Consider the following 27,769-nt stretch of genomic DNA (forward strand, 5'->3'; position numbering starts at 1 on the left):
TATTGTCCAAGTACGCCTATTTTTGAATAATCATTAAAACTTTATAAACAAAGATGGATAATGTCTAGCATTGGAATCCAGGACGCGCGTTTCGTCCAATTTCGACACTCAGTAGCTGAGTGGATAACGCGATAGCATTTGAAGCGAACGGTACTGGGTTCCAGTTCCATAGTAAACATGAACTCTGAGATGCAGGTACATCCAGCTGACGAGTCCCAAATAGGACAAAACGCGCGTCATGGATTCCACTGCTAGTCACTATCCATCTCTGCTTACCATGCTTGTAAATTAAGGCTATATCGAGGCAATACGCACAGTATGCACATATGCCGATTAGAGACTGACCAGTTGCAGTCCTAACAAATCGATGGGAAGATTCAAACAAACAATACCGAATGAATTTAGATCTATTTTAAATTTGATTTTGATTGAACTAGATATTCTGTTTGTTCGTCTATGTTATTCATACTTGGGCTAGTTCAAATAGCTTTAAAATCGCTAACCGATCTAAGTTGGAAAACCATTGAAAACCTAGAAGCACCAGATGTCTGTGTCATTCCAGAGTGAAACTCGTCAACAGCGCTCATCTACAACCCTGGTTCTGGGAATCAAATCCAGGATTTACGGTTTCCCAAGCAAATGCTTAACCTTCCTATTCCTTCACACTATTTAGACCTACACTAATTGGATCCTAGTTATTTATTTACTTTTCTGAAAATGTAGCTTACATTAAGTTACCAAATGTTAACACATTCTAATGTCTTCTTATCGAAATATCACGAAAAATGGATCAACATTTTTTCTTTTGAAAATACCTGATTATTTGGTGCTAGTTTATAATCTGCTATAAATAATTGATCACGTGTTTCTGTGCCCGATGTCCGATTAGATTTTTCTAACAGCGTTGATCTCTGTGGAAAAAAAGGAATCAACAGACAATATTGGATAAATTACAATATTTATTTTATTAAATATTCCTATTTATATGGTTTACTTACGTAATAATACCAGGAGGGGACTTTCAAGTAATTTTTGCCATCTTTATATGTCATACTATGTATAAGTCTTATGTTGTATGTTTATGGGTTAGTCTTGAATAATACAATCTATTCAAGTAATAATGAAAATAATTGTTTCAACTATCATGTTGTAGTGTGGTCTACTTACATCCATATAAGTAGTATATGGTGATGGTCAGACATAAAATGTATTTTGGCAGAAGACTGATAAGGAAAGAACAGGAATGAAGCGCAATCGGTGAGAAAATGAATGAACAATGAAATCAGAGAAGACGGACTGATATTAGCAGAAGGAACAGTGAAGATCGAGACAATTGATTGTTACTTTGCAAATTAATTGTTTACTGTATGGTTATCAGAATTTAGTGAGATAGTCTGTAATTTTTGCTTAAATACATTCGATTGTCCCAACTAGTGTTCTGTTAACTAAAATGTATATATAATATATACATAATATAAATAGGTAGGTCGGGTCCATTGCCGTTAATAGTTACTTATTTGATTATAATAAAACATGTACGAATAGAGTTACATCCAAATTTGACTTAAGTGACTGATTATTAATAGCCCTGTGACAATAAGTTTGACTCAAAATACGGAATAAAAACGTCAGTTCTTTGTCAGCACGTGTTCATAAGATATCAGCACAATAAAAACGATCCCCGATGTTATTCGATCTATGCCATGAATGAATAATCAATAAGGCAAATCTATTATTTTATTGATGACTTAAGTGACAGTACTGATCATGCTGGTTGTATAAGGTGGAGTTAATCTGTGTCTGGTATTAGACAGTTATCCAATAAAGACAATCGTAGGTGGTCGCACGATGTTGTGAATTGGTTGTGGTAAGATTCTTACGCAGTGGGATATCGGCTCAGTGTTCTAGATGTCAAGCGTTAGCGTGTTAGGCCCGAGGTTCTAGGTTCCAGTCCCATATGTGAGATTGTGGACGCGCATTCCTGAGGATTTCCATGCTAGGACAAAACAGAAGTCCAGTTGTTTCAAATTTCTAATGGTTGTCTGACATAGATTTCAATGATATTCTCTTTTGGTCAGAGTTATTGTGACTTCACTTTATTCTTATATTTCAATTTTTTCTACTCTAAAGTCACAGTTTGGATTGAATTGTACTTTTTTGTTCCTTGGAAGTTTTCGTCTCTTTAGTCATATATTCATTCATGTACCTATTTTGAGTTATTCAAATCAGGAGTTTGTCGGATGTACTGTTCCAACTAAATTATCTTCATTTTTGGTTTCTCAATCAATCAGCTCAGCACTGGGATAGTTTCTCCTCTGTAAACTCAAGGCAGTTCAGTCACAAATGGAACTCATGTTGAACAGGTCTCACGGTTGTAATATGTCACATATTACGTAAAGGCTAAACACTTGACCGAGACATACGAATGGGTAGACAAAACAAGGACATTACAGAATTGATGATATTTTCTGTAATGACAATAAAAACTCCATCATAAACAAACCCAAGGTTATTTTTAACATCACTTACTTGTAATGAATGAAGACTAGTTACTTGTGGTTCTGGCGAAACACTTAATTCTCTTTTGCCATTCGGTGATTGATACTGATTGTTTACCTGTGCAAATAAAACAAAAAGCAGATTTGTATTACTTGTATTTTCTACGGATTAATCTCGATTGAGGTGTTATTGGAAACTTTTATTGAATAGATGACTTGTCCTTCTTACCAATGAGCACCTATAATAGTATTAGGAACCGAACGCAATACAACGAGGTATCATAGAGAATGTCTAGCGATTGTAACCACGAAAATGGAGTTCACCTTTTACCAGAACTTAAGGAATCCATGTAGAAATCCACACATTACTGGTTTTATGTTTATGGTTCGGTTGACTTAAAATTAATATAAGCTCTGTGGATTAAGTTGTTTTCTATCAAAGCCTAATACAGTCAATACTTTAGTTGGCTACACTGACAGTTCTAAAATGTCTTCAGTTTTCAGCTCTTCTTTAATACTTACAGTGTGTGGCTAATAACTTCAGAAACTCTTGTTGTTCTGAACTTAACTGGCTGGGCTAAGCAGAAAGCAGGACCGACAAGTACTCTAGACTGTTCGTACGGGTTTCATGTGTCATTGGTTCGATCGATAATTCATTTCTCTCTAATTGGCGGTATTATCACGCCATATATTAATCAGGGCATAAACCACAGGATATAACACAAGGCAAACCACATTATAATTGATTAATGAATAGAGATAAATACACTTATAATGTATTGTATGCATTATAGTTGAAATCATGAGTCGATTGAAGCTAGACCCCCATGGAAAACATGGGTGCACTGGACGGCCGTTTCGTCCTATCGTGGGACTCCTCAGAAGTGCGCATTTACGATCCAGCCCCGCGGGCACCTGACCCATAGAACCACTAAGCCAGCATCCAACAGTGTTAATGTCTAACTTCAACCAATCCACGAAATTGAGCAATCGTTCACCATTGCATATACCACCATTGTATTTACATGATTAATAATGTAACTATATAACTTGTGTCAATAATTATTAGCATTTGATTAAACAATCAAATAAAAATAACCATAGTAACATATCTAGGTAGATACTACTTATAAAATATACTGTATACTTTCTATTCACTAACCTTTATACATTGTATTTGTTCTGTATTTGATTGTGTATGTTGAACTGGAGATGAATGATTATTCTCAGCTGATGTTTTTAATTGTTGTTTAATAACAATATGATCTTGTGCAGTATGTATTTGTTTAGGTGGATTAGTTTTACGTCGTTTTAATTTTGGAAATTTCGGTGGCCAATTATAGACTTCACTACATTTATATCGTTCTGTAATAATTTTTGGTCTACGAGGTTTTAATGTACCATTATTATAATGATGATCATATTCATTAAATGATAAAGTTGCTGATTGATATGTTGGTTGATATAGACGTGGTCTAGTTGGATAATCTGTATACTGAATAGATGAAAAGAATAAATATATAATGATTATATAAACATATTTGGATTCAAAAGATCATTGATTGTACTTTCATCCTCTACAGTTTGCTAGTTGTATAGTTGTATAATATATCCTTGTGTGCCAGGGTAATTTTGCATTGGTTTTCAGAAGAACCAGACACCATCCAGACTTTCATGTGACAACCCAAACAGTGCAGCTCGATCCCGTTTCGTAGGAGAACCAGACACTTCCCAGGCTTATCTCCGAGCAGTACAATTCAATCCCGCTCCACAAGAGAACCAGACATTATATGAGCCTCAACGCTACAATCTGAACAGTACAGCTCAATCCTGTGGCGCAATCACACAGGTACCAAGCACCCTGGTGGACTATTCACATCATTCATATACACATTCACATCACATGTGTAATTATTTCGATCAGTGATCGTGTAAATCAATTAGGCGCAACACGAGCAGGCGAAAGTTGATCAGTTTCGCTTACACAACAGTCAAAATCATTACTGTTAGCAATGGCGACATACGTTACAATGCTCTAATGACAATGGCCCTTGAGAACACTGAAAATCAACAATCAGTATGAATGAAATCGGTTAACCAGCAAACCAACTTTTCACATGAACAGTCAGCAAAACTTGCCAAAGTAATGCTCAACTATCCACAATGTCAATGGCGAACCTACGGTCTCACATAAGACCTTCAGCTCTACATGACAATATAGCTTGATAGATTTACGATATTTCCTTTTTATGGTATATTAAACTCAATAAATAAACAAAAGAACTGATATTCAGTAGGAAATCTTAACTGACAGTTTGAATTATAATATATACAAATATAGATATATGTACAATTGTCTTTCCTACCAAGATAAGAGCATATGGACTGAGACCTTAGGTAGGTGGATAATCGAAATGTTTTGTTATTGTTATGTCTCGTAGGTTGAACGCTTTATTCGGATCCTAGCTATTCGGATAACCCCAGCCTAGCACTACTCAGCGACTTGAAAGACCAGAGAGAACACACGAGTATCAGAGAAGCACTTTACTACAAGGTTCAATTATGTACAGAAAAACAGGGGTTTTTATAGTAACTAAAAGACCTTGAGATCCCATAGTAACAGTATGTTAACAGCCAATCAGGACCTTGTTATTTTAGTAGCATAGCTTCTAACTAATCGCTGATTGGTTGGGCTCTTTATGAGCCTCTCTGGAGGCTCTGATAGAGTTTATTGTAAGCCGACCTAACAGTTATTTTACACCAACTGTCTGAGCTTATAATGGAATTAGAGCATAGATATTTGATATCCCTTATAATCAATTAATCTATCATATTCCCCTACTGAAAAGTATACCTTTCATTTAGTGTTCAATTGAATACATTGAAAAAAAGGAACATTGGAGTTGAGTGAAATGTTTGAAAAACTATTGTCATTGTACTTTTTTATGAAGGGAACTAACTGTAATTAAGAGAAGCATTGAATGATGTACGTTCGAGTCCCACTAGACCTTCTTATTTGCTAAAGATAACTGATACGAGTTCGAAACTAACATGAGATCTAAACCAAGCAATGCTTTCTATGTATTTCTTTTGGCAAACTGACATATTATTGATTAAATCTTGATAGTAGTCAGTACTGAGATCCAGAAATCACATTTCATCCTATTTATGATTTGTTGTCCGGATGTATTTGCATATCACTCATACATGTAATACAAACTATAAAAAATATATTTCATATAATATTTAGAATAGCACTACCTTTCTTGGATTTTTGGTATAGATTGGAAATGAAGTTAAAAAGACAACTGTTCTCTTTACAGATAATCTAAAAGTTATTCGATTTGAAGACTGTCATAACTATTGCTACAATTCTAAAAATTAATAATTTCAGTTCTGTATTTTTTGTTTGAATCTTCCCGTTGACGTTTAGAACTGTAATTGATCAGTCTTTTATTGGCATATATGGATTTTGTGTGGATTGCTTTGATACTGTCATCACGTCACAAGCATTATAAACAGAGATGGATGGTGGATAGCAGTGGAATCCAAGACGTGCGTTTCATCCTATCTGGAATTCGTCAGCTGGATGTGCCTGCATCCTAGAGTTTGAGTCTCACAGTCAACAACAATCCTGTGATGAAGGTACATCCAGTTGACGAGTTCCAAAATAGGACGAGATGTGAGTCCCGAATTCCACTGCTAGACAACATCCATTACTTTTTTTTAAAAAAATGACTTATTGTATAAGTTTTATGATACATGACACGAACTTACGTGATGGTAATTGTCAACAATAATAAAGAGTATATAGACGAACACCAGTGTAACAAAAGATAACACACATAGCATACATAGAAGATAGCGAAAGATAATCTAAGCATTGTTTAAATAATAATTATATAAGCAAAATAATTGATGAAGATTAAGGTTTCACTAAGATTATTAAGTGATATTCAATATAGGAATATTGTGAAGATTGTTGACCTTTATAATTTGTATCAAAGACTGATCTAAGTTATTTAACCACTAACTGTTCCATCTCAATCTGTAACTCCTTATCATAATCTAATCTGGAATTAGTCCAGACTGATATGAACAAAAACAAATCAGGGTTTCTCGTCAATTACTTTCAATCAACTAATACTGCAACATAGAACAAGGAATACTGAGTCACTTAAAACAAATACCGCATCAAAACTAATAGACAAAGTAAACACAACATTGTAAGCAAAGATGGATAGTGGCTAGCAGTGGAATCCAAGACACGCGTTTCGTCCTATTTGACACTCATTAGCTGCATGTACCTGTACCTACAGTTGATGTTCACTGTACATTTCGAATCCAGTACCTTTCGCTTCAAACGCCATCGCGTTATCCACTCAGCTACTGAGTCTTGAAATAGGGCTATATCGAGGCAATACGCACAGGATGCACATATGGCCAATAAGAGACTGACCAGTTGCAGTTCTAAATATAAATGGGAATATTCAAACAAACAATACTAAGTGAATTTAAATACAACATTGCTCTCTATTTAGTGATCGATTGTATTTTGTATATACAGAACCGAATTTTCATAAATCTTTGAACTGATGGTGTTTGTTTCTTGAAGGTACTTTAAGTAAATATCCATTTATCGTATTTTATTTTCAGTTTACTATAAATCATTTCAAAACATTGACACAAAACCAATCATACTTAATTAACAATCTATATCAGTTTGAATAAATCAAATACCGTAGTAACAAAATGATCCTTAAAAAAGAAAACATAATAAATGGGGGGGAGGAAGTCATAGGAACAAAATGATCTTTTAAAAAATAGTGATCAAAGTATCATTCATTCACTAGTGAGTATTAAAAAGTAATAACATCAGTCTATAATTATTAAACATTACGATACTACTCATAAAACTACTACTATTGTGATCGTACAAGCAAAATGTCTATTTAAAAACTAAAAGTACATTTCTCTGTACACAATACTTTTTCAATCATTAAATTTCTAGGGTGCTTCTCTTATTAAAGTGAACAGACTGGACTGAACTTAACATTGATTAAAGTGGTCTTGTATTGTGAACTACTGATGTCGACAGATATAAGTAGTATGTGTCATCAATCGAAAGTGAAATGTCTAGAGGAAGAATGTTAAGAAGATAGAAGAAAAGAGAACGAGAACAGTGAATGATTGGTGTGGAAACGAAAGAACAATGAAGTCTAAGACGAATGATTGACACTTTGAAAAATGAATTACTTAATGTATGGTTTATGCATTCAGATACATTCGATTGTCCCCACTTGTGTTCTCATTCACTGAAGTTTGAGATGAGTTAGTTCATACATGTTAAAATCAGGAGGCTACTCTATGAAGATTCGATGTAATTATCATGGAACTCGTTAATTGTTGACAGATCCCCTAAGTGTTCAGAAATTTAAGTTAATTATTTATGTATCTGGTACTGAGATTTGTACTACAAATTGTAATTTCCCTTTTATAATATTTTTATTCATGTAAATCATGTATATGATGAGATAAGTTTTGAGATAAGAGTCACAGAGTACGTTAGTTTAAATTTTCCACGTTTTTAACTGAGCGGGTTGGGGGTTGGATGGAGAATGCTAGTGTGTGACCTATGCTCTTGCACAAGGGGTAACAGGCGTAAGTAAGTAAGGTTAGGGGTAGAAGAAAGGTTGTGTGGGTCAATCGTAGTATATTTAGTGGACAGATTGGTCAAAGAAAGATGTTTAGCAGTATTTTCAAAAGAGAACTCATCACTAATGAAACAAAAATGTTTACGTTCCTATGAGGTGAGGTTATAGAGGTAAAATCATATCAGCAGTTTATTTTAACATGAACTGGAAAACTATGGAGCAATTTTGTTTGACAGTCAAATGTATTTTATTACTTTAATCATCACCATCTAAAAACATATTTACTGTTGACTGTTCAATCTGTTGACTTTGACAGATAGATTGTTATATCTAGAGCTCTGATTCTTGTTATGCCGCGTACTACTAGACCACTTGAACGATCGAAACCGCAACGTCGCAAGAGGGAAGACACAAGACTAATAAGTAGGAATTTTATTCCTCAAAACAGTGTCAAAATGTAGTTAAAAAGTCTCATGTATTTATATTTTGTTGGCTGAAAGTAAATCATCATTTTGGAGAGCCAATAGGTAGATAGGGGGTCATTCTTATCCATCCAATATAGAAGCTACATGTTGACATTCTAGAATGTTCCCCTAGTGGTGATTGGATGGAATGTCTTCGGCTCTTTCTTGGCTTCTTGAGGCTTCCTAGAGTTTACCAACGAGCCATCCTTACATAGATCAATCAAAAAATAATTATATACCCACTTATGATTAATTTTGTCGTCATTTGATAAGCAGTAATAAGTACTAGACACCAAATCTGAAGTGAAGCGATCACTCATCGACAGTGTAGCTAGGTGATTCAATTACACCATGAAATGTAACAAATCATGACTCTTGGTAAATTCTTCTCCATTAATAATATTAAAAGTATATAGGAATAAGGATAGCTTCATTTTGAACTAATTAACAACAGGGGGACAAGAGGGCAAAAATATCTGCCGATGAAAGAAAGGAAACTACTAAAAGGATATAAGTAGTATATTTTAGATGAAAAAAATCGTTCTTCAAGCTTATTCATCAAGAGGTAATTTAAGAATAAAAGAATTAAGCTATTTTACATCATTTATTTCAGGAGAAAAAGGAAACTGTAAGCCGATGAACAGATATTTTGTTCTAATGTATGGTTTCAGGAAAAAAAGCTACTTAATGAATATACTATAGTATTTCATGTTGAGAAGAACCAAGCAAGATAAAAATAAGAGCTTTCCGCTTAACAACTAAGTTTTACAAACAGTTTAGTCAATTTCTGTCATGTAACTGAATAAATTGATTGGGTACATAAAATCGAATTTTCTGAATGTTTTGATTACCAAAAAGACTCAATGTACATTTATGCCAAAAAAAACTAACGAAATATTCAACTTTGTTTTCAATACAAAGTATCCATATTCAGGATCAAAGAGATTGAAATTCCACAGCAGTGATAGCGAATCCCTTCATTTTTATGAGTATGGATGGAAAATGTGTTGTGTAACTAAAGTTAGTTCTGAGGTGAAATTCAGGAAGTTTGAGAAACAAACTATACTATTCACTAATTAATAAGTAGTATATATTTTATCTGACAATTTTAAGGGATCTCCGAGGTCACTCATATTATGGTTAATACTGAAAGATGCTTGTATACTGGCTTAGCTGAGCAAGATATGGTTTGAATATAAGTAAACAATAATAGTTCTTTTTTATTTCATATTAAATTTCATAAGGATTATTAATATATGTATAGTTATTATTGAATTTCTTACTCTCATTGTTTGTACTCGTCTTGCTTCAGGTGATGAATAATATTGATCATATTCTTGTGGATATCTTCTATCCAAACTGGTAGGTGACATAATTCTTCTCTCTGATCTCATTGTATACGAATGATGTGGTTGAAATTGCATTGATAATGGCTTTATTTTGATAGATTAATAATGTGATATAAATCACAATGATACAAGGAAGGAGTATATAAGTACTAGGGATAACTAGATCATAGACAACATTAATGACGTATATAATGGATAACAATCTCAATATAAAACATTGTCACACTTAAACATTCAACAGACATGCATAGCATACTAATGAAGATATTTTGTTAGTAATATAACTTGTCAGGTAAATAAACAAATTTTTAATGGTTAAATATGGGGAATTAGATGAGTAGTTATTTCAGTAGTATAAAGTGTTTAGTATTAAAAATAATCAATTATGATTTGAGTGTTTGTTTAAGAACAAAATAATGTTAGGATTTGGATTAAAAATGATATATTACAACATATATATATAAGTACCAAGTGCAAGCTTTTCTTAACTATTCATAAAGGATGAGCAGAACTATCATGCTGTTTAGAACAAGATAAAGATATATAGATACATGCCAAAGGAGAAGAGGAAGACTAAAGAACAAATTACGACGAGAAATGGAGACAGACATGAAAAGAATGAACAAAAATTGGATGGAACTAGAAAGGAAATCCCAGAACACAGTGGGTTGGAGAATGCCGGCCGGCGGCTTATCCTCTATTGGGAGTAACAGGCGTAAGCAAGTAAGTAAGTAGGTAAGTAAGAAAGTAAGTAATAGATACATGTCAATTAATGTTAACCACTTGGTTGATTTTGACAATATTATTATTATATTAGTCTGGTAATGATAAATTGATTCTTTCAATTATGAAATCTTTATAATTTAAAACAACGTCACTTTAAAAATTAAGGATTATTTTTACGGAATATGAAATTTTATAAAATCATTGTTGGGTATAACAAGTTTTGTTTCATTTGTGTCTGAAGTATTTTCATTTCGTCAAGGTATTTCTCTTAACAGTTTATTTTTGAGTCGATCTAAGCCAGAGAACCATTGAAATCCTGGGATCACTGGACGTTCGTTTGGTGCTAGTGTGGAACGCTTCAACAGTGTGCATGCACGACTCCCGCAAGGTGCCCTTATCCAGGGCCTTTGTCTCGATCACGAGTACATAATCTGTAGACCACTGAGCCGGCACACTAGTGACTAGCTTGAATATAGATCTCCTTGAAATCTAGTGTGAAATCATGACCAGTTGAGTCCAATTCGTGTCGGGTGTCACAAAGTTATCCAGATCAGGCAATGGATGAAGTGTTGCGCATAATCATAGATCTATTGAAGTTAGACATTAAGGCCGTTGGTTGCTGGCTCAGTGGTCTAGTGGTTAGGCGTTCACGCGAGATTGAAGGTTCTGATCTCGGGTCCCGCGCCAGAATTATGGATTCATACTGCTGAGAATATCGGTGAATATCAGTCATAAACCTCTGATGTTGGTAAGAAAATATGTCATACCATCAATATATATTACAAGAGGTAGCTTTATTATTATGAAGTCATTTCAAAATTCATTAAAGTTATTTGAGCAAAATCGAAGTAAATCAAACCAATAAAAATTAAACACTGAGTATAGCTGACTTGGTTGAATAAAAAAACTGTCTTCACTACTACTATTTATACTACTTAAATGTGTGTTAGTAGTATAATGCTAGAAAGTTATATATCAATATCACATCATTGTTAGACTCGTACTTCATCAGTAAGTTAATAAAAAAACCTATTTAATAAAGAATTCATATTAGAAATCAACTTATGTCCAGGTTTCCTTTATTAAGTAAGTAAGTAAGTAAGTATGCAAATATAAGTTATGCATCAGAAACATGGAAACAAAAAGACAAGCATCTATCACCCATTACATAAACTAAATAAATGAAAACTATATTGGTTAGTTAACCAAAAATGATACAGTGTAGTGTTACGTAATTGTGTCATGTTTAGTTATGAAAAGAAAAAAGGAAGCAAACTCTTATAAAAATACAAAACTAGGATAGTAATGTAGTGTAAACCATAGATACATGACATTTGAATTAACATTGATTACTGTTACTATTAACAACTATATAGTTAAAACGGTTAGTCATGAAGATCAAAGTATTCCTCTGAACAATCGTCAGTGGAATGATTGATTTCTTCGTTTGGTTCTTAAATCAGTCGAAGATGTATAATTTATAGGGAATATATGTATTTATATTCTAGATCCTTGGTAATGAATGTGTGAATCACTATGGATGGTAATAAATTAGTTTTTAGGAGACAGTTTGATAAACATGTCTTGAATATATATTTCAATGACAAAATGCTTCATTAAGAACATCAGCATCATTCAGAAAAGGGTTTTGTGGAGATTTCACTATTTTCATACTTGAAATCATGAGTCAATTAAGCTAGACCACCATCGAAAACCTGGAAACACTGGACGGCCGTTTCGTCCTATTGTTGGAATCCTCAGCATTGCGCATGCACGATCCTACTTCGCGAGATTCGAACCAAGTACCTACCAGTGTCGCGCCAGAGCACTTAACCGATAGACTACTGAGCCGGCGTCCAACGGTGTTAATGTCTAACGTCAACCAATCCACGAAGTTTGAGCAACCATTCACCAATTGTCTTCAGTGAGTTGTTATCTCACAACAGACGTGGTTGAACTCTACTGGTCACTGCTTCTCACTAGAACTCCAGGACATATATCCTGAAGTCAGTCACTAGTGAGTATATGATTATAATCAGAAGGGGTTTTGTTCAGATTTCAGTATTTTCATAATTGAAATCATGAGTTAATTGAAGCTAGACCACCATCGAAAACCTGGAAACCTGGTGGCCTAGCTTCAACTGTGAAAATATCAGCATCATTATCAAAGTTTGCCAAGTATCAATATCCATCTTGATACTGAAACTATTTATTGACCGGAAGAAATATCAATGTAAGTTAACTTAATCCTGAAAATGTCAAATACCTCATTATCTCTGCAATTCGGTAATGTGATTTAACATTGTTAACTGGATTTGGGAATAGGTAAAGACGAAAAAAGAACTAAATCACCCATCTGTCACTACAAAAATGCATGGATTTGATTGATTAATTCGGGAAAAAAACATGTGAGCTATCTTATAAATCAATCAAGCTATATATATAGGCAGCTAGCAATGTATGATGCATTAGTTGAAATGAAATTTTGTATAGATCTATGCATGTACGCATTTAACTACTTTTTTTTGCGCTTTGTTAGTCATTTCACCATCTCACCTCTGTGTTATAATATCTAACAGTATCGTCGAAATGTCCATGATCATAATCTGTAAATTTGCCACCGGGATTAATTGAATTCACTAAATCCAATCGGCGGATACCTATCTCATTTTTTTCATCTAATCTATCACATCTTTGATGATGATCCATAGGGGATATTAGTGGTGGATTACTCGGTCGTGTTGGTTTTGGTGATGATACCTGATGATGGGCAGAAAGAAAATTTGGTGTTACATAATGCTTCTCCAGTTCATGATGATTATAAGTTGGGTAACTTTGTGATCTAATAGATAGATAAGGTGTTGAGTTTTCACTTTTTGTTGAGTAATATTGTTGATAATTCATGTTCACTGGCTGAATAGTTGTATTTCGATTGTTTAATTCATTTTTCCAATGAGTTTCATAGTTGGATACCACACTGTCGACTATAGCTGACGCTGCGAACTCCTTTGCCTAATATATGATAAGGATATTTATTCATTTATGTACATACAGTAATGTATAGTATAGTATTAGAGTTTTAAAAAGGCATTTGGGGACTTGCTTCCGGTGGAAGAATTAATATTATTAGCTAATTCTAATGTCAAACACTTTAACTACTGTAATAAATTAAGTAGTTAAAATTTATCAAAGAATTTATTGACTGTAAATCATTATTTTTTCTTCTGTGAAGCACATACATTTTAGTTATAGTTAATGCAGTAATTTTAGGCAACTTCTTCAAACAAACTATTTATAAATTGAAGTGGTTTTCACAGTGGACTCAAACAACATACAGAATCATTAAAAAACTGTGGTACACTGAACGGCTGTTTAGTCTTGCCTTGAGATACAAATCAACGATGTTTATCCACGACCTCGAGTAAAATTCAAATTAGGATATCTAGGCTTAATAACAATTATGATGTTATTCGGTCGCTCAGATGAAATCTAGAAGTTTATATTCTCAATTTTGGTGAATTCTATGCGTCGATAGACAATCTTTCAGTGTTATAGTGGATATCTTTTTCTTCTTCCAGTAGTTGAAAATTCTTCTTGAATTTGGTCACCGGTATCGTGGTTGCTGATAGACTTAAAGATCCTAGATTGAGCCCAAGTTGGTATTATGAACTTACATCGTAGAAGAGCCTCAGAATAGGACGAAACAGCTTTTCAGTGTATCCTTCAAGGCAAACAACTTACACAAACTATCATAGCATAATGTTTTCATTCTATGTATTCGAAATATAAAATACAGACCATATAGTCGTTACTTCTTTTGAAAAAAAGATTCAAATCATCATTTCAAATTGTAAGCAAAGATGGATAGTGGCTAGCAGTAGAATCCAGGACGCTCGTTTCGTCCTTTTTGGGACGCGTCAGCTGGATATACCTGCATCTCAGAGTTGATATTCACTCTGGGACTCATTTCAAATCTCTCATTTTATTTAATTGATATGATTACGTTGTGATAGCTTGGTGAATCGTTTGATGAAATACAATTTGCTTGCACAATACATAATACTTGTACTAGCTGGAACTTTGAATTGACTGTGATAAAGAACATATAAGTGTTATTATGAGTGAATGTAAACATCAAACAGAAAAACCACACAGAATTATAATATCGGTGACACAACACACGTGATCAAAAGAAGAGGAACTTGCAACATGGTGCGTTCAATGTTGTTAGATAACCATCTGAACATGCATCTTAAATTTGTCTTGACAGATATTATGCACATATGCATACATAGTATATTTTGTGTGCTTATATGTGTATATATGGATTTAAATATATTCGTAAGTAAGGAAATCAGAGGGGAATAAAGAGATAAATAGAGTAATGGAAAAAGCTGTTTTTTGGTGGGGGGGGGATAAGTGGGTGAAACAAACTCAGAAAGATAGTACTAACCTTTCGTGCATTTTGTAATTCTTGACTGTTTGCATAAACATGCTTATCATGTTCCTAAATAAATTGTAATATTTTATTTCTATCTGTCACATAGTACTTATGTTTTAATCAAAGGTATGATGACAATCACATTAAAATAATTATCATATGTATTGCCAATAATAGAATATATGATATCATCATTGTTTTAACTCTACTAGTCAAAGATTAGATTTCTAACAGTAATCCTCTACTGATTTCATTCTGAAGTGGAACTAAGATACGAGAGGAAACTGTTAAATCTAATAAGAGAAAGTAAACCTTTCTTCTTTAAGTGGTAGTTATGTAACCGCGGAATATACGCTGACGAAAATACAAGAATTAGAATGGAGTAAAAGTAGAATCATAAATAGAGACCGCTTAGATATCACTTTCGTACTTTAGTACTGATCGTAGGTACTACCTTGTTAAGGTTACGTTTTTTAATTACTCGACTGAATTGCATTCAGTGAACATTTGTTCTTTTAAGCTTTATCATATCAAGCAAACTGGTTGGAGAGAAATACGACTATGAGCAATATCAAAGTTTAAATACAATACAGTGCTTTCCTAGGACGACTAACTTCTTTAGTGATGTTTTCTTACCACAATGAAAGAAAGGGGCTAGAAAGAGCTCATATGACTTTGTACCATGGATTTCCGTCGCTTTCACCAAGGATTTTAGAGTACGGAGCTAACCAATTTGAAACTACACGTAAAACGGCTGTATGTAACCAGTCTCAAGCAGTTGTCTCTAAGGTACTTCAGTCAAGCTAGGCGATTGTCAGAACCACTGCTAACCTGGTTAGTTTTACAAGTACCACGAAAAAAGTGTAAGCCAATGAGAAGTGATAACAGTTCTCATATATCGAACTGCTGTTTATTCCAGTTGACAGTTGAGACAAACATATGAATGACGGATAATATAAGTAAACTTTATACATATTTCTTCAGAAATTTTCGATCAGAATAATCAATTTTTGTACTCCTAATTTTCATCACTGAAAAACGTTCAAAATCTTTTTGACAAACGTCCATTTGTCAAACAGGAAGAAACAATGCTGGACGATTCCACTGCATTTTACCGGTGTCATTTTAACAATCTCGTTATTGTAGAATCACTGACACAGAGAATAAAGGCCTCGATCTTACCGGTGATAGAGTAGAAAATTTGGATTCGTTATGTGGACAGCACATTCTTCATCGCCAAAAAATAATGAGCTGGAAAACACCCACAATGTGATCAACAACGTCTTTGATGACATCAAATTCAAAATGGATTAGCAGTCAAACAACAAGCTATTATTCTTGGATATATTAATCATTAGAACCGAAACAGAAAAACTGCAGACTCAAGTATATCGGAAGTTGACCCACACAGATCAAATTCTCAATTGTAGTAGAAACAACCTAAGAGCCTACAAAATCAACGGAGTAAAAAGCTTGTTGAAGAAGGTGTGGACACACGGCAACACATTTGCAACGCGGAAAAGTGAAGAAAAATAATTAAAGACTATCTTTTGAAAGAACGACTACTCAGTCAGCTTCATCAAAAAATACCAACCAAACGCAGTAGCAGAAACCAGCAAATGAATCACCCTACTACATCTGAAAGGCAAATCAAAAATTACAACGAGATTGTTGAAGCCTTTTGGAATAGATGTGGCACACAAACCGACAAAGTCACTTCAATCAATCCTATTGAAATCAAAGAACAAAATGACAAGAGAAGGAAAACAGAACGTCATCTACAAAATAAAGTATTCCCGTAAGATAAAGCGGACGCTCTCTTCATCTTTACCTATATGAACATCAATTAGCGGTTAAACTCCATGACATATTCTCGCCTATAGCAACCCATGTGGACAACTGTGAACACACTCAACTGTGAAAACATTGAGATCTTGGATATAGACAATTCTAAAACTTCAGAGAATTTCTAGAAGCTTGGGACTCAAGTCAATCAGCAATCAACCAACACATTGAAATCGGTGCAATTTATTAACCATTCAGAAAAACTATGGACGAATATAGAACCAACAATCAAATCAATTGGAAATACAACCAATATAATAAAGCAATCAATAGCGGATTAAAGGTCAACAATAGCCGATCAACATTGGAATCTACAGGACAAGTTGTGAACCATATGTAGCAAAATTCTAACACTTCACTTTTATCTGAAGTTCATGCTAATGATGTCGTTCAGAATAACGATGTAAGCTCCATCATCAAACCATCCAGCTTAGAGAACAAAACTCTATCGTAACTATTCACCTGAGCTACAAGTCTTCTCTACCATTTCAAAATCTAGTCTATGTAAGATATTTTCAAATTTTAGGTAACAATTAGTTAATTGTGTATCTTCTAGAATTTGAAAATAACTTCGCTTGAAGTTGCTATATGTTAATGTAATTTTCATTTCTGCTAATTGTAACCGTTCACTATGAACGTGTTATCGGATGATAATTTATTTTCATTTATGTGAACACATAAATATTGATACAAAGAGGCACCAGATATATATGGGCCGCACAAATTTCATTTGATTTTTGTGAGGGCTGCGATACTGCTCATACTGAAACAGGGGGTTTTCTTAGATGACCACATCTCGAGCCTTTGATCTAAAGATCTGATCCCTATTGCAGTAGAGCATCGTGAGGAGATGAAGTCCCATGGTAGCCGGTCATCAACGATTGATTCATACGTCATTTGTTCCCTCAGGATACTGGAGCCCATGTACACCATTGGTTTGGAATCAGGGTTTTCCAACTCCCCTAGGTGAACTTTCCGTGTCCACCGACCCGGTTAAAGCGCCAGACATTCGCTTTTCGTCGTCTCAGTTTCGTAAACAACAGCCCCGCCACGAGAAGGCAATGAGTAGGACTTCCCTGTTAGAGGCTATATACGCGTGGCCATGTGAGAGCATTTTGAGAGGGAGAGTGGACTCTCCCCACTCTCGGCCGTACCAGGGCATTTGGGGAATGATAAACACCCATTTATATATATATATTTATACATAATGAACTTTTGTGGTTTAAAATCAAATCTCCAACCTAATTTTGTAAGGGAAAACATAAATGTATTGACTTATCATTATCAATATATTACCTTTAATAAGCTACAGGCTTATTGATATGGTATATAATAAGTAAGGGTATAATGATATATTACATTCCAAATTTATTCAACTTACATCATTTTCTTTTCTATCTATATTTGGTGGTCTATTTGGTTTAATTGAATGATTTACATAAATAGGATTATTTGGATCAGATGACATTTTTGTTGGAATTGCTGGTGGTGCAATTAGTTCAGTAGAATATACTATATCAAGATCTTCTTCTGGTCTTTTCAATTGTTGTAATGAATCAGTAATGGACTAAAATAATAATAATAACAATAGAAATGATAAGATTTAAAGGTTATAAATAAATAAAGAAATTAGATAGTTAAGTTCATGAATTAATGGAAGCTAGATCATCATAGAAAACCTGGAAGTACTGGATGACTGTTTCGTCCTATTGTGGGACTCTTCAGCAGTACACATCAACGATTGAGTCATGGAGTGGACATCAACTCTGAGATGCAAGTACATCCAGTCGACGAGTCCCAAATAGGATGAAACGCGCGTCAAACTGGATACCACTGCTAGCATTATCCACCTGTTCTTATTCTACATTGTTTCATTTTATGCTCTTTAAATTTGTGTTTATTTCTTCTAGTAACGTATGTTAGTTTTAAAAAAAACGTCAAAAGTACTAATTACTACTCATTGGAATGTCACACAAAATATAATTATGATCAATCGATTGTTTATAAATACTTATACCAACCATCATTAAAAAAAATACAAATATTTATAAACAATTATCTACGTAGGATACTCAATGACCATTGATCGGATATCATTAATAACAGCCTACTGTTGGAGAGAACAAATTAAATTCCAGCTGAGGAAGAAATTAAGAAAATACGTTGGAAGTAGTTAGGACACACATTGAAGAACTTATCAAACTGTATAACAAGGCAAATGCTAACTTGGATTTCTGAAGTGAAACAAAAAAGAGAAAGGTTATAAAACACACCGCATCGGGAATTCGAAACAGACATGAAAAAGGATAATAAACAATTAGAAACAACTAGAAAAAATTTCTCAGGATGAATTTAGATGGAGAATGCTGGTGACCGACCTACTCTCCTCCATGATGTGTAACAGTCGTAAGTAATGGATATTGAGCATAGAATAGTATAACATAGATTAGTTAATTTTTAATAATCAGTAAACGTTTCACATGTCATGTATGTAAAATACATGTGCTTAACATTCTTTTTAAACAAAATCTGAATTGAATTTTATCCATGAACAGTTAAAACAAAAAAGCGTTTTTTTTCTATATTATGGAAGTTTACGCTCATGTGTGATAGATAAAAAAGGTGATCATTTTTCTAGTTTTCGTAACATGTGAACATGAAAATGCTTTTTTTTTTCTTCTCTTTTCTTATAAAAACGATTAAATTTTTTGGATTATTTAATATATACAGAGTGAACATCAACTCTGAGATGTAGGCACATCCAGCTGACGAGTCCCAAATAGGACGAAGTGGCGTGCGTCCTGGATTCCAATGCTAGCCACTATCCATCTCTGTTTAATATATACAGTTAATTAAATTCACTTGGTATTGTTTACTTGAAGCTTCCCATTGATGTTTAGGGCTGAGATTGATCAGTTTCTTATTGGTATATGAGCATCCTGTGCGTATTGCCTCGATATGATTTTAATTCACAAGCTATTTAAGCAAAGAAGGATAGTGGCTAGCAGCGGAATCCAGGACACGCGTTTCGTCCTATTTGAGACTCATCAGCTGGATGTACTTGTACCCACAGTTGTTGTTCACCTTGGGTCTCGAACCCAGTATCGTCCTTTTCAAACGCCATCGCATTATTCACTGCTAGCCCCTATTCATCTTTGCTTAGAATCCTTGTAAATTAAGGTAATATCGAGACAAGACGTACAGGATGCACAAATACCAACAAGAGACTGATCAACTCCAGTCCTAAAAACATCAATGGGAAGATTCAAGTAAACAATATCAAGTGAATTTAAACTTCACCCTATTGCACAAACATTTTGCTATCAGGATTTGGGAACCAACTGGATAACTTGATGGCGTTTGAAGCGAACGGTACTATAGACTATTCATCTTTGCTCATATAGCTAGTTTATCAAATATTTGCTCAACTAATTAGCGTGTTCAAATATTCAGTGGTATCTTTGCCGATTTACTCAATTGTTGGTAGGTCATGACTGATTTATCAAAACAGAATGCCATATATTGGATCTGGATGCTTAGGATTTATGGTTAGCGTTAGAGTTATGATAGAGACCTAAGTTATTTATTACACCGGCCTCTAAACGTTATTTTCATACTAAAGTGTAAACCTTAGTCATTAAGTTTGAGTTCTTTTCATAACATTAAAGATTATTCGTCTATCGTTTTCGTGCTTTGATTGACTGAAAGAGATCATGAATTCGTCATTCAAACTCATCCTTATTCTTTAGGCCTACCAGTTGTCATTTTCCATTATTAAGGTATATGAAGTGACAGGTTTTTATCGTCCACTTGACCCAAATTTACTATTAGACAGGGCACATACAATTTTATCAGGAAAAAAAGTAATCAATTGTAGTTAAGCTGATGGACAAAACAATCAGGAATGTTAACTGATAATCATAAAATGAACGTAACTGTTTATTGACATAAAATGGTTTGAGTAAATTATAGTATTGAGATGAAGTAACCAGAAGTGAGAAAATGACCTTTTCGTTTTAGTCAGAAATTTCATTTTAGAGCGGATAATAGCACTAGGCTTATCAAATGCTCAAGACTTTGTACCCAGAGTATATATGTAACTTATGAATAAACATTGTTTCTAGGTCCCAAACCTAAAACCCCTTATTCTAGCCCAAGTCTTAAGTTCCTACTGTTTATTCCCTAACGCTGTGCTCCTAATTCCCAACCTAAATCTCTGACCTCAGCCAAGAAAAATCTTGGGACTTCTCAAAGTTGTTTTATTTCTAGATACGAGTTCGAGAAGACTGCTGTTCTCCATCTGTATGAAACGATTTCTATAACATCGTTTTATTGATTTACGGTTAGAATAATGCTCATAGGACTTTAATAGATCCATTAGTTATATAATACGTATCTACACACTACAAGATTACTGTTTTTTTGCCTCAACCACTCATTTACAAAACTGTTCTCTAATGAACTAACAATTGTCTAAATATTCATCGTGATTACTTCAAGCTTGTGCTTACATTATGTGGTTATCGAATTATTTTATAAAGTAAGTGAGCTATTCATAGTTCACCATTTATAACCATACTGTCCATCATTTATAAACAGTCTATAGTCTGTAATGTCAATCTGTATTTTATAAGTAACAAGAAAAACTGTAAAATCTTCTATGAAATCACGGAGCCTAAACTAAAAACAAAAAGTGCAGTAAACAATGCTAAAGAAATCTCACGTGCCAACGTGAGACCGAAGATCCTGGGTTCGAATCCCGCAAGCGAGATCGTGGATAAGCACTGCTGACGATTCCCACGTTAGGACGAAACGACTGTCCAGTGCTTCCAGGTTTTCAATAATAGTCAAACATCAATTGATTCATGATCTCAATCATAAACTTAATAACCTCTACAACCCTACACTAACGATTACATAATACTCTTTTTCTTTCAGTGTAATATTTCAAATCATTAAACAAAATCAATACTTGGTTTATACCACAAAGATCAACATTATTCTAACTGTGTGGATTATTTCTCAGCTTTTTTTTGTTTTAGTCAAAAAAATCAAACATTTACATAGTGCAATTTGTTTGCTTTTCGTTTCTCTCTCTTTCTCTCTCTCTCTCTCTCTTGGCTACTATGTGTGTGCACTATGTGAGCAAAAAAAAAGATAATGAGCAGTTCATAAATCATTTATTCAAAATTCAATTTCAAAGTGCATTTGTATAGTTAAACAATAAAAAATGTCAATGATTCAACATAGACAGAAAAAAAAGAAACTGGAATTCAACTTTAATGGCCCAGTATCTGACTACAATTTGATAGTATGTGGGTTTAACATAGCAACTGATATTACACAACTAATTTTTTACTGTTTTAAAGGGTTGTTTCTGTTATATGTGGTGTGTATGTGTTTGTATTTTTTACAAGTTACTTTATGGTATTGTTTGATCAAGTTCACATATTCAGTAAATTAGAAGGGGTTTTGTGGATATTTCAGTATTTTCATAGTTGAAATCATGAGTCAACTGAATCTATACCACCATGTAAAACCATGGGACTCCTCAGTAGTGCTCATCCACGATCCCGCACTCACGAGATTCGAGCCGAGGACCTAACAGTCTCGCGCAAGAGCACTTAACTGATAGACCACTGAGCCAGCATCCAACGGTGTTAATGTCTAACGTCAACCAATCCACGAAGTTTGAGCAACCGTTCACCAATTGTCTTCAGTGAGTTGATATCTCTACAACAGACGTGGTTGAACTCCACTGGTCACTGGACGAAACGGCCGTCCAGTGCTTTCATGGTTTTCCATGGTGGTCTAGCTTCAATTGACTCATGATTTCAACTATGGAAATTCAGTAAATTAGTTATCACAATTGTAATTGTAATGTTTTCATTGTATTTCTTTACGACAGTTTAGTGAACGCGAATACAAGTGGGAACAATCGAATGTATTTGAACACAAAATAACAGAACAGGTTAATACAATCTGAGAACCATACAGTAAATAATTCATTTGTAAAATATCAGTCAATCGTTTCAGACTTCATTGTTTTTTCGTTTCCATATCAATCATTCTCTGTTCTTGTTCTCTTTTCTTCTATCTCCTTAACCTTCTACCTCCAGATATTTTACTTTTGATTGATGATACATACTACTTTTATCTGTCGATATCAGTAGCACACACCACAACAGTAATAAAATGATTTAATATTGTTTGATTTTTGAGTGGTGACCAATTTAATGTTTGTCTGGTCTGTTTAGTACTGATTGGATCCAACTGGGCAGATTGTCATATGACCGCTAGTCTAAGATATTTGATGTGGTTTCGAAAACTATCACGAATATTAGTCCCCTCTATGTTAAATTTAGGAATAATTAAAAGGTGATAAATAGTAAGAGATCCAAATCAACGGTCCTCTCCTGACTACCTCCAACCACCTAAGAGATTGACCTGTCACGACAATTTACTGACTCACCAATAAATTCACTATTTACTCGTATTTCACTAATTAAACAATGTATATGTATCAAGTGGACTGACCTAAAGTTGTGAATTTTTTTTGATATCAAATGACTGTTCATCTATCTAATCTTCCCTTATCATTTGCATCAAGATAAATAGATCTATGTATAGTTCTTCAATGAAAATTGAAGAGTTATGTTATGCCTATTGATGAAAATGGACGATTAAGCAAGTCAATAGAATTGATCGAAAAGGAGAAAGTACGTTTATCTAAACATCAGATATGAAATTGAAGACAGATGAATTGGATTAATTATTAGGGAATCCTTTTGGGATATCTGTTGTCTTGTTATCTGATTATTGCTTAAAACATTATAGTTGGTTGAACGACAACTGTTGGTTTTTGTTTAACTGATCATTACTATTTCATTACAAGAATCACGTGATAGGATTTCATGAATAGTCCATTATTTTAAGATCATAGTTTCTACACCAATATTCAGCTTTCAATCATGTTTACTAACGGATATAGTGGAAATGTTAATGTACAAACGTTTTACATGTTTTCACAATTATTAATCATTAAGTGTTGACCAATGTCACATATGTCAAGTGCCTCTTTAGCACTCAGTATTAACGTCTCTGACTGTGAAATTGGGTAACACAGGAACGAATCTGTTAAATAGCATTAATGGCCTAAGAATACAGATAGGGTTTCCTGTTGACTACTTCTAACCATCAATCTACGTTTTAGAAGGTGATTCAGTGAAATTACAAACCAACTGGATTTAGACATGTAATTGTTCAACATCAGACCTGTATGTCTTAGGTTCTATTGTAGGTAGGATCTTGTGTACTGGCTACTGAAAATCGAACACTAAGATCAAATAGCTATCTATTACTTTGAAGCTTTTTATGATTTTCCGATTCTGAGTACTCTATAATGTAACCTATTGAAATTTATAATAATACTTTCCACAAAAACTCCGCCTGTAGCTCCTCCGGGGGCTACTGCCGGTCCCTAGCCTGGATAAAGGAGAAGGGTTGGGCATGGGGTTAGTGACCCCATCCCGTAGAAAACTAACTCGCTTAAAAAAACGCTAACCAGAGAAAATTGTTCGAATCATTTCAACTCTGACCTCGGAGTTAAAGGAAGAATTATGACGCCTCATGATGAAAGTCGAGATTCTTCGGAAGTCACGAGGCTGATGCACTTAATTTCCACAAAACTTCTACAATAAAAATTTTACAGTTACCTTAAAGTACACCTTCAACTCAGGTGTATTGTACACAAAAAGTAAATAAATAATAGAATTTTCCAATAATTAATCTATGCATCTAAGTGCGCCTAAATCAATTTAAATCTGTCAATGTTCAATGCATCAATATTACCGATAAACTGTACTAGCTTAAATGAACTTAGGAATTCAACCATTAAAATTACTACAAACTCCACAAATCCCCATTCTAATACTAATCATTATGTGCTCATTATTAACCAGCTTCAAGAGGGATTTCTTCGAGTTCTATTGAGGTGCTGTGACAAGTGAATTCTAATCCATGTCAGATGTCAGACAATTATCCACCTCAGACAATATCATGAATCGATTGAATTTAGACATTAACACTGTTAGATATCGGCTCAATGATCTAGAGGTTAAGCGTTTGCACACTAGGCTGAAGGTTTTGACTTTGAGTCCAGTGTGCAGGAACGTAGATGTGTACTGTTAAAGAGTCTCATATTAAAATGAAAACGATCATTTAATGCTTTCAGATTTTCAACCGATGGTCTAGCTCAGATAGACTCATGAATTCAACTATCAAAATTATATTAACAAGCAAATGGCTATCACGACTCAGTGGCCGAGTGGATAACGCGATGGTATTTGAAGCGAAAAGTGCTGGGTTCGAGTCCCAGAGTGAACATCAACTCTGAGATACAGGTGTATATCCAGCTGGCGAGTCCCAAATAGGACGAAACGCGCGTCCTGGATTTCACTGCTAGCCACTATTCATCTTTGCTTACCATGCTTGTGAATTAAGACTATATCGAGTCAATACGCACAGAATGCACATATGCCAATTAGAGACTGTTGCAGTTCAGACCAGTTGCAGTCCTAACATATCGATGGGAAGATTCAAACAAACAATAATAAGTGAATTTATATTAACTTTTATTTAAATTTTTCGGTCGTCAATTATCATCATGATCATGATCATCATCCTCATCATCATTAATAAGAATGATTCAAATAAACTATGAGTTGATTTACTTATAAAAGGTATAGATTTATAGTATTTGATCATAGTAACTATCACATGTAATGCATCATATGTACTTTCAATATATAATTAAATATCTATGAAATTATAGAAATTTTGTAACGAAATAGAACTCAAAGTTTATATTATGATGTAAAAAAAAAAATGTATGTTAATGTTCATATTTTTGGGTTTCTATGCGTGTGTGTGTATGTGTATGTGTGTTCGTGTGTGTTAATGTATGAATGTAAGTTTATATATATATGCATATCTATACCCTTGTGAATTATTATTACTTATTATTACTAAGATATTCTTTTAAAAAAGGAATAATATATTTGCAGCAATAGTGTAGTTTGGGGGTACTTATATTGACATAAGTAGTATATAGCGTGAGTCAGGAATAGAATATCTGACAGCAGAAGATTGAGAAGATCGAGAATGAAAGAATAGAAACAGAGAGCAATTAATGTGGAAATCCAGGAATAATGAAGCCTAAGACAATTAATGAACATTTTGCAAATGAAATATCAAAGTATAGGTTTTCTATTTTATCAAGTAACTTTGTAATTTGTTCTAAATACATAGTCAGTTATCTTAACCTTTGTTCTCCTTCACTACAATAGTTTTAAATAGTTATCGGATTTACAAATTCAGTTACATAATAGATTTCTCAGCAACTATTGATATTTGACTAAAAAGATGTTATATAGTTGAAATCATGAGTCAACTGAAGCTAGAACGCTACGGAAAACCTGGAATAACTGGACGGCCGTTTCGTCTGATTGTGGGAATCCTCGGCAGTGCGCATCTACGATCCCGCTTCGCGAGATTCGAACCCAGGACCTATCAGCTTAGTACTTTCAGGTTTTCCATGGTGGTCTAGCTTCAATTGACTCATGATTTCAATTATAAAACATTACTAAAATCTCCACAAAACACCCTTCTCAAAAGATTTTGTTGTCCATGTGTGTGTCCGTATGCGAGTATAATGTGAGACGGATTTGAAAAATTTAGACTTGGAACAGCTGAAAGAACAGGTTTAATTTACTTTGAAAGGTTTTCTAGATTGCTTTGGTTCATATAATATATATATATATATTGAGTGTATTGCTTGAATGTTATCATTTAGTTACTTCTTTAGGGTAAATTCTTTAAATTATACACTTTCTACTCAATTTTCAATCCATTTAAAACATTCAAGTTCAACCTTGTCATCGGTCTTTTACATTTAGTAATATGTTTTGATCAAGGTTGGAAAGTCAAAACGCATTTCGTCCTGCTTAGGACTCGTCAACCGAGTATATCTGCATTCCAGCGTCGATGTTCACACTGAGACACTAACTAGGTGTTTATCTCTTCAAACATCAATTCTTTATACCCAATCTTATTAAGCTGTGCTCAAATGCAGTCTTTATTATCATCAACAGGATAGTTCAAATTTGTTGATATACAAACCTTCATAACCGTTAAACAGGTTACTGGCTGACTGGATTCAGTAATAACGTTAACAGTAAGAATAAAGTACATCCATCTAATGAGTTCTAAATACAGCGAAATAATCATTGTAAATCCTACTACTAGGGATAATTCAATTTTTAATAGAATTAATTTTATTTGTTTGAGGAGTAAAACAAAATGATTGTTTGCTAAGAGATCAACTGAGTTCATGACCTGTTAAGTTGATGCTTAAGTACTTTCATCATAGATGTAACGTTTTAAGTCGAATGATCAAAAATTTCACATTGACATAAAAAAAAAGTACTGAAATTTATAACTTAATCTTCTATAAGCTGCGTTTACGTAAATTATGAACGTTACTGAAATCACATTCATAAGAAACATCTTTAAAAAATTAACCCACAGCAAGAGATTTGGTAAAGAATACATACACTATTTGGATAAAGTCATTAAAAAGTGTTTGGAAAGAAAGAAATCGAATGATTAAAGACCTAATATTTTAGTGTTTATTAACAGTTAGAGTTGTGAGGAAATAATTGATTATGGAAGAAATGAGCATTTTATATCAAAAATGTTAACTTGTTTATTAGTTATAGTTAATCAATAGTTA

The 27,769-nt window shown here is 33.8% G+C and overlaps 1 protein-coding gene and 1 non-coding gene across 3 annotated transcripts in view; one reads left to right on the forward strand and one right to left on the reverse strand.

Annotated features, from left to right (window-relative positions):
* The window catches only part of Smp_156910.1 (hypothetical protein), a gene marked incomplete at both ends in the record, with an annotated part of 70,048 nt that overhangs the window by 12,583 nt on the left and 29,696 nt on the right, over positions 1–27,769 (reverse strand). Inside the window, 6 exons of one of the 2 annotated variants that reach the window (XM_018797715.1) lie at positions 816–911; positions 2,530–2,616; positions 3,661–3,993; positions 9,900–10,049; positions 13,248–13,703; positions 18,359–18,544. In XM_018797715.1, the coding sequence (XP_018652729.1) occupies positions 816–911; positions 2,530–2,616; positions 3,661–3,993; positions 9,900–10,049; positions 13,248–13,703; positions 18,359–18,544 (1,308 nt within the window). The remainder of the gene's footprint in view (positions 1–815; positions 912–2,529; positions 2,617–3,660; positions 3,994–9,899; positions 10,050–13,247; positions 13,704–18,358; positions 18,545–27,769) is intronic. The other variant, XM_018797714.1, reaches the window with a different exon arrangement.
* On the forward strand, positions 25,293–25,359 carry Smp_tRNA_02312_Gln_TTG.1.1. The gene has a single exon. It is a non-coding gene (tRNA).

The sequence above is a fragment of the Schistosoma mansoni genome, chromosome 5, assembly GCF_000237925.1.
Source record: "Schistosoma mansoni strain Puerto Rico chromosome 5, complete genome".
Lineage (NCBI taxonomy): Eukaryota > Metazoa > Platyhelminthes > Trematoda > Strigeidida > Schistosomatidae > Schistosoma > Schistosoma mansoni.